The 8,639-nt window shown below is 54.4% G+C and overlaps 1 protein-coding gene across 1 annotated transcript in view; it reads right to left on the reverse strand.

Moving 5' to 3' along the window:
* Positions 1-3,329: 3,329 nt before the first annotated feature.
* LOC112118987 (zinc finger protein 665-like) overlaps positions 3,330-8,639 on the reverse strand; it is a 25,519-nt gene continuing 20,209 nt past the window's right edge. Inside the window, exon 5 of the mRNA XM_024217512.2 lies at positions 3,330-5,515. Coding sequence (XP_024073280.2) covers positions 3,330-5,515 — 2,186 coding nt within the window. The remainder of the gene's footprint in view (positions 5,516-8,639) is intronic.

Raw genomic sequence — 8,639 nt, forward strand, 5'->3', positions numbered from 1 at the left:
TGTCTGGCCAGTACAACTATGTCGCTTAGGGGTGTGGATCATTCACACCCCTGATTGATGTAGTTATATCAAATAATTCTGCAGTGTAGACCAGGTCTAAGTTTCCCAGATCTGAAGAAGAGCTCTATGTAGCTTATAAGCGTGTTTCTCTCACCAAGAGAAGTTGGTCCAATAAAAGATATTACCTCCCCCACCTTGGCTCTCTAATGATTTTATAAGTTAATCTGCATGCTTGCAACCACTTTGCATGTCATCATAAACTGCAGGTTCTGGCGAACAGAATATTGGGAATCATTAAAAAAGGATAGATAATAAGACAGAAAATATATTGCCTCTATATAATACATGATACGCCCAGATCTTGAATACTGCGTGCAGATGTGGTTGCCTCATCTCAAAAAAGATATATTGGAATTGGAAAAGATTCAGAAAAGGGCAACAAAAATGATTAGGGGTATGGAACGGCTTCCATATAAGGAGAGATTAATAAGACTGGGACTTTTCAGCTTGGAAAAGAGACGACTAAGAGGGAATATGATAGAGGTCTATAAAATCATGACTTGTGTGGAGAAAGTCAATAAGGAAGTGTTATTTACTTCTTCTCATAACACAAGCACTAGGGGTCACCAAATGAAATAAATAGGCAGCAGGTTTAAAACAAACAAAAGGAAGTATTTTTTCACACAACGCACAGTCAATCTGTGGAACTCTTTGCCAGAGGATGTTGTGAAAGCCAAGACTATAACAGGGTTCAAAAAAAGAACTAAATAAATTCATGGAAGATAGGTCCATCAATGGCTATTGGCCAGGATGGACAGGGATGGTGTCCCTAGATTCTGTTTGCCGGAAGCTGGGGCAAATGATCCAGGGGTTGGATCATTTGATGATTACCTGTTCTGTTCATTCCCTCTGGGGCACCTGGCATTGGCCACTGTTGGAAGACAGGATACTGGGCTAGATGGACGATTGGTCTGACGCAGTATGGCCGTTCTTATGTTCTTATCTTCTAACACTGCCGTGCCCCCAGCAATGATGGGGCAGGACATGGGGCTGCACAAACCTTGGAAAGCTGCAGGGAGATGGGTGGGTTGTTGAGTGTGGAGAGAGCGTCTTGGTGCTGTCTGAAGGGTGCTGAAAATGCTGGGGGGGATGGATGCTGAAGTGTCAGGGCTGCTGTCTGGGAGGCAGCCAGGGGATCATGTGGCTTGTACTGAATCTCCTCATATTCCATCCCTGCCAGCTGGGCACACTGCTGCTGCCTTCTGCTTTTCCCATGCGTTTCTTCCCTGCTGGGATCTAGTGCCAGGGGGCAGCGAAAGGCAAGCCAGGGAGGCGCCTTGCCTGCTCACCTGTGGCAGAAAGAGGGAGCTGAAGGCAAACACTTGGGGGGCAGGGAGGGGGGGTGCATGAAATTCCAGCTGGGATGTGAGAATACATGACAGCAGTTGCAAAATGCAAGGGTGATTTGGGATATGCTGGACACTTGGCGTTTGGATACACCAGTCTAAATATGGATTTAAGTAGCCTCAAGTATTTGCTGCTACCTGCTACCACACTGACTCTTTAGTTTCTTAAATGGTCTGGGGCTGAAGGGGAATCTCACTTTGGGTATCAAGTAGTGTGCTGGGAGGGTGGCTAAGTCCGGATCAGTCCTCCCAGACTCCCTCCTTCTTCATTACAGTACAGCAGGTGTTTAAAACACAGCATTCTCCTCTACGAGTAACAGGAAAATAGATTTTAAAAAAATATTTACAGAATCTAAAACTATCACCGGTCTATTTACAAGGTTACAAAAATTTAAAAAAAGGAAAATCGAAACAGACTTGGAAAACAGAGTTGCAAGAGCAGTCAGAGATAGTAATTAATCCAAGACGGAAGCAGAAATACGGGACGAGCCAAATGAAATTAGTTTGAGTGATAACTGTTACCTAGCTTTTCAGTGATGATCCTAACTAGAGGCAGTTGAAAAACAGGGTGGAAGGGGAGGGAAAGCAAAAAAATAAAAATAAAAATGTCAGGTCCAGTTTTCAAAATTTCAAAATTCTAAAATTTGCACAGAAGTTTTGAAAGTCCAGACAATGTTGGCCATGCTCTAGAGATGTTCAAAAAGAAAGGGGGAAATAAAAAGGGGGGGGGGGAATTCACAATGTTGGAAAATTAATTTCTTCTCTTTTCCATCAAAATTCAAGAGGTCAACATAATTTTTCATCAGAATGTGACAATTGTTGACCAGCTCTAACTCTAACCTTCCCCCACCAACCTATGCTTGGCTACAGGTATGGAGATGCCAGCCCTCCAGTAGCCCACGCAGTCAGAGGCTTGGCTTGCTAGGCTGTTGTGTCTCTGGACACTTGAACTCTGCAGGGTAGGGACTGAACTGTTCATTCCACTCACCGGAGGAGCATGGGACTTTGCTGCTGCTCTCAGCACAGGATGCTTCCAGTCTCGGCCTATCTGCCTTTCCATTCTGGCCTGGGCCTCCTAAGATTCCTTTTACAACAGCACCGTGATCCCTGTGGGGATCACACAGCGTGAAGACAGAGAGGATCAGAGATGGAGAGGGCTCAGCAACCGCCTTGCCCAGAGAGGGGCCAAAGCTGGTAACGAGCCAGGAAGGGGAACTGGTCCAGTGCTGCAGGGCTGAATGAGGATGTCGTGCGGCAGAATCAGAGGGGCCACTGGTACAGGCATTGGGGACACGGAAGGGAGAAGTGGAGGAATCAGGAGTGTCCGGGGGAAAGGCCAAAAGGATGGTAAGGAGAGAGGAGGTGGATGGCGTGAATGCCGAAGGAAGAGAAGGACTGGGGAAAGGAGAAAGACAAGACCAGCTTCATAGCCACGGCCCCATTGCAGTATCACCAGTCCCATGCCTTCGCAGGCCCCAAAACAATCAGAATATTAAAAATACTAAATTCAGCGTTGGGATTATTTGCCTTCTGGTGTCTGAGCCACCAGGGATCATGTTTTCCTGCCTTTCCCTGCAACCAGGAGGATGAGAAATTTTCAAAGCTGAGATTCTCATGAAAATCCCCTAGCTCCAGGAACTGAGGCTTTAGGGAAAATGCCAAATATCACGAGACTCACCATGAAACTGCAAGAGATTTGGCAGTGCTGGTGGGGATTGGGGGGGGGGGGAGGGGGGGAGTGGGGAGACAGGGGGGGTGTTGGAGAGAAAAGCGAGATTCATGGGGTACCGTGGGGGGAGAGTTGAGATTATGTGGTGCCCAGTGGGAGATTGGAGGGGGAGAGGCAAGATTCATGGGGAGTAAGGAGGGAGGCAGGCAAGAATTAGGGGGAGCGAGGGGGAACAGAGAGGCTGCGGGGGGCGGTTAGTTTATCAGTGATGAGGCCGGGGTCCCGGACGGAGCAGGCGAGGGGAAGGAAGGGTGAGGGAAGGCACGGGATGGGAAGGACAGGGCCCAGGGCAGATCCAGTGGGTTATTGGAGAGGGCAGGGATGGAGATGGGTGAGGGTGAGGAAGGGAAAGAGGGTAGGGTGGGGAGGGGGGCAGAGGATGTGCCCAGCGGGGAGGAGAAGGAGGCAGAGGAGAAGGCGGAGGAGGCCTGCAGGGGGTTGCTGGTGGCAGTGACGGAGTTCTTGGTGGCAGAGAGCAGCGAGGGCTTGTCGCCGGTGTGGGTGCGCTGGTGCCGGTTGAGGTGGGAGCTACGGCTGAAACACTTCCCGCACTCGGGGCACTTGTAGGGCTTCTCGCCGGTGTGCACGCGCTGGTGGATGGTGAGCTCTGAGCGCTGGATGAAGCTCTTGCCGCACTCAGAGCACTGGTAGGGCTTCTCGCCCAGGTGAGTGCGCTGGTGGGTGATGAGGTTGGAGCTGACGCTGAAGCACTTCCCGCACTCGGGGCAGCGGTAGGGCTTCTCCCCAGTGTGCATGCGCCGGTGGATGGTCAGGTCCGACTTCTGGATGAAGCCCTTGCCGCAGTCAGGGCAGGTGTAGGGCTTCTCACCCGTGTGGATCCGCTGGTGTTTCACCAGGGCTGAGCGCTGCCCGAAGCCCTTCCCACAGTCCGTGCACTTGAATGGCTTCTCCGCCGGTGGTGGCAGGGGCTTCCCTGCTGCCAGGCTCTTCCCGCAGTCCATGCACTGCTGGGCGCGCAGCCTGGGGTGCAGCACGGGGGGCGAGATGCCGCCCAGGCTCTTTCCGCAGTCGGTGCATTTGTGGGGCTTCCCTCCGGCCGCCGCCTGGGCCTTGGGGCCAGCGCCGCAGGCCACATAGCTCTTCCCGCAGTCCGTGCACTGGTGAGGCCTCTCGCTGGCGTGCACCCGCTGGTGCTTGATCAGCGCCGCGCTCTGGCTGAAGCAGCGTCCACAGTCAGAGCACTTGAAGAGCTTGCCGTGCTGGTGGGCGGCCAGGAAGCCCTTGAGGTGCTCGGGGCAGCGGTAGGAGGCCTGCTCAGCAGCATGGATCTTCTGGTGGCGGTCCAGGTGGGAACTGACGCTGAAACTCTTGCCGCAGTCGGGGCAGGTGTAAGGCCGCTCACCGGTGTGGACACGCTGGTGCCGCTCGAGGTCGGAGCGCTGGATGAAGCGCTTGCCGCAGTCGCCACACTGGAAGGGGCGCTCGCCGGTGTGGATGCGCTGGTGCTGGGTCAGGTTGGAGCTGCGGCTGAAGCGCTTGCCGCAGTCACCACACTGGTAGGGCCGCTCGCCGCTGTGGGTCTTGCGGTGCTTGGAGAGTGAGGCCCGCTGGGCAAAGCACTTCCCGCACTCGGGACACTGGTGGGCAGCCACCGCCTCCTCCTCATCCTCATCCTCAGCCTGGCAGGCCCGGTGACGGGCTGCCGGGCCGCCGCCGCAGCCCTTGCTTCCTCCGCAGGCATGGTGGCGGCGCTGTTCCCCCAGGTGGGTGCGCCGGTGCCGGTCCAGGTGGGAACTGACACTGAAGCACTTGCCACACTGGCCGCACTGATAGGGGCGCTCGCCGGTGTGGACACGCTGGTGCCGCTCCAGGTCCGACTTCTGGATGAAGCTCTTGCCGCAGTCGCCGCAATGGAAGGGGCGCTCGCCGGTGTGGATGCGCTGGTGCTGTGTCAGGTTGGAGCCGCGGCTAAAGCACTTGCCACAGTCGTCACAGCGGTACGGCTTCTCCCCCGTGTGGATCTTCTGGTGCTTGGCCAGGATGGAGCGCTGGCGGAAGCAGCGCCCACACTCCCCGCACTGGTGCGGCTTCTCCGGTGTCTGCACCCGCTGCGCTGCCCGCCCACAGCCGTAGTCCTTCCCACACTCGGTGCAGACGCCTGCCCCCCGCTGCTGCTGCGACAGTGGGGGCTCTTTCCCCTTCTTGAGGCTGGTGCGGCGAGTGGCTTTGCCCTCTTGCTTCCCCGGCGTGGGGCTCTTCTGCTGCGGTGGCTGCCCTTCCGACCGGCACTGGCTCCCGCTGGCTTTACCCTGATCGGGGCCCTCGGTTTTTCCTGGCAAGGCCTCGGGTGACTCCGCCTTCTCAGAGCCTTCCTGGGGGGGTGTCGCCTCCTCATTGTCACTTGGCGCCCCGTCACCTGCTGGAGAACCCAGACACAAGTCAGTCCCTGCACCGAGGGGGAAGGGAGATCAGCCAAGGTGGGGATTAGCCCAGAGAGCTGCTGGGGAGATCGAAAAATCAGGAGCTGAATCCCCCCCACCCCCAACACCCTGCCCCAGTGGAGAGAGAGGAGGGGACCTACTCTGCATCCACACCCCATCTGAGCTCTCAAGGGGAGGGGACTACTCCTGGGTGTTGTGGGAAACTGTGAGTGATGGCTGCCAGGAGGATCCAACAGCTGTTGGGAACAATCCTGACCTGGGTGAGAAGTGGCAGAAGTGGTGGTGGCGGCGATGGGGGAACCACCCATTCTGCCTTTGTTTATTCTGCACCTCAGTTGTCTACAACTGCCTGCTCACTCTCACTTAAAACCATCTCTCCTTGCCTTGAGCTGGGACGGTGCCCACCCGCTTCTCTGTGCTGTCTCCAATCCCCACTGAACTTCTCCTGGTCTGCAGGACCGCCCAACCCAGCCCCTGCACTCATCTCGCTTCATACCACCCCATTCCCCTAGTCAGAGCTGCACGGAGCACCAAACCTTCCACTTTCCACAATGGTTTAAAGCAAAGGTGGAGATTCCAGGCTAAGTAGCCTTGAAGTCGTGGTGAGAAAAGGCGCTCTGACGCGACGATGGTGGGGGACACAGTTAAGGATGGTTGCGACAAGGTTTTGATTTAAAACTAATTATCAAACCACTCTGAAATCCAGACGAACAGTGAGATCAGCTTGAAAACTGGCATGCCAGCTAGGGTTGCCACCTTTCTAATTCCTGGTAACTGGACCCCTGAGGCCCTGCCTCTGCCCCGCCCATTCCCCACAAGGCCCCATCCTTGCTCCACCTCATCCCTCATGGCCCCACCCCCTTCTCTGCCTCATTCCCCAAGGCCCTGCGCCTGTCTCTCCCTCCTCTCCCCTGTCGTTTGCTGGATCATCGCCACCTCCCACCCCAGCTAGGCTCCTTCTGCTTCGGGGCTGGGACAGGAGCTGCTGCAGCCTGACAGGGAGCTTGCCTGCAGGTAGGAGGCAGCCCCAGCTGAGCAGGAGTTGGCACAGGTTAATGACCCAACGCCGCCCCCTGCCCCATGGTAACTGGACTGTTGGTGTCCGGTCAGTACATCTGACCAGACACTGCCAGGTCCCCTTTTCTCGACCGGACTTTCCAGTCGAAAACCGGGCACCTGACAACCCTAATATGGCACCCGGACACAGAAGCCAAAAACCAGACTGTCAGGTAAAACCTGAATGGGTGCCAACCCTAACGGCAGCTCATGGGCAAGGGTAGAATCTGTGACAAATTTGGAGTCATTTGGTCCAAGGGTTCCCGAGAGACAGAGCTCCCCTGGAACTCCCTGTTTGTCAAACATCACCTTTCTCAGAACAGGCAAAACAGAAATGCAGCACAACGAACAAGCCGCCAAAACCAGTTGCTACAAAGCTCTTAGCCAGTGGTTCTCAAACTTTTGTACTGGTGACACCTTTCATATAGCAAGTCTCTGATTGCAACCCACCTTATAAATTAAAATCACTTTTTAATATATTTAACACCATTATAAATGTTGGAGGCAAAGCAGGGTTTGGGCTGGAGGCTGACAGCTCACAACCCCCATGTAATAACCTCTTGACTCCCTGAGGGGGCCCGACCCCCAGTTTGAGAAAACCTGCTCTTAGCTATGCCTCCAGGAGGGGAGGAATGAACCACTGGAGAGCTCACAGAAAGAGAAGCTACTTTACAGAGGAGCCTGTAGCCTAAGGGGAGGGGCCACGGGCTAAGAGCCGGAAGGCTAGGAGGTCAAGTCTCCATTGACTGCTGTTAATAATTTCTGTGTGTTCAGAGCTTTTATTGACCAAGGACTCACAACCTTAATCAGAGATGGCCGAAGCTTCCTAACAGCGGAGGGGGTTTCCCCTTCCCCCAGCCCTGCCCCCGCACCGCTTCTTCCTCCCAAAACCCTGCCCCCTCCCTGCGTCCTTGTCCTTACACCGGTAAAAAGTGAGAGGACTATTAAAAGGGCTTTTTAAAGTGGAGGGGAGGCATAGCCCGCCCCATTCCGGTGCCCCTGACCTTAACCCGAGGGGAGATAACAATCGTTCCCCTCATTTTACAGCTATGATTGCTGAGTTTGCACAAGGTCACTTCAAGCAGAGTTGGGAACAGAACCTAGGTCTCTAATACAGCAGCCCCCCCGACTCGGGGCCTGTCTACACGGCGCTGCAGGGCAGACTACGGGGATGTGAACTGCAGAGCGCATCAAAATGTTGCGTTCTAACTGCCCCACGTAGACCCTGCTGGTACAAACTAAGAAGTGCCCAGCGTGCACTGATGTAATCCTGTTCCAGAACGGACGACGTTAATGCGGATTAGGTACCTTTTAGCTCACACCAGCATAGGGCAGAGTGCAACATTTCAGTGCCCTCTGCAATTTGCACCCCTGTAATCTGGACTGTGGCCCATGTAGACAGGCCCTCAGACACACTGCCTTTTAGAATGAATATGCCAAACCTATGTGCTGGACTATTCTCTGTAGCCACTTCTCTCCCGACTAGTTCACACCCTCCGCCAGAGCCCAGAGCTCCTGACTCCCAGCCCTGCAGCACTGCCTGGCACGCACCCAGTAAGCATGTCAGCACATCTGGAGATGCCACGCAAATTATGTAATTAACTGATTAGAATATTTGATTAATATCAGGGCCGCCCAGAGGATTCAGGGGGCCTGGGGCAAAGCAATTTTGGGGGCCCCTTCTATAAAAAAAAGTTGCAATACGATAGAATACTATATTCTCGTGGGGGCCCCTGTGGGGCCCGGGGCCTGGGGCAAATTGCCCCACTTGACCCCCCCTCTGGGCGGCCCTGATTAATGTACTTGAATCCTATCACCATCAAAGCCATCAACTCTATGCTTCTACTGTCTCTGAAATGTCCATTTCTTCCCAGCTCTAAATACATAAATTCTATCAATAAGATAATTCCTCCTCAGTTCAGAAAGCTCTCAGCCACCACACCCTGACCCCCCCGACCCCCTGCCACAACTCTCCTCAAATCCCCCCCTTGTTCCCCTGCCCTCGCATCCCCACAAATCTCCTCAAATCCCCCTTGTTCCCTTGCC

The sequence above is a fragment of the Terrapene carolina genome, unplaced genomic scaffold (genome assembly GCF_002925995.2).
Source record: "Terrapene carolina triunguis isolate 2854851 unplaced genomic scaffold, T_m_triunguis-2.0 Scaffold421, whole genome shotgun sequence".
Classification (NCBI taxonomy): domain Eukaryota; kingdom Metazoa; phylum Chordata; order Testudines; family Emydidae; genus Terrapene; species Terrapene triunguis.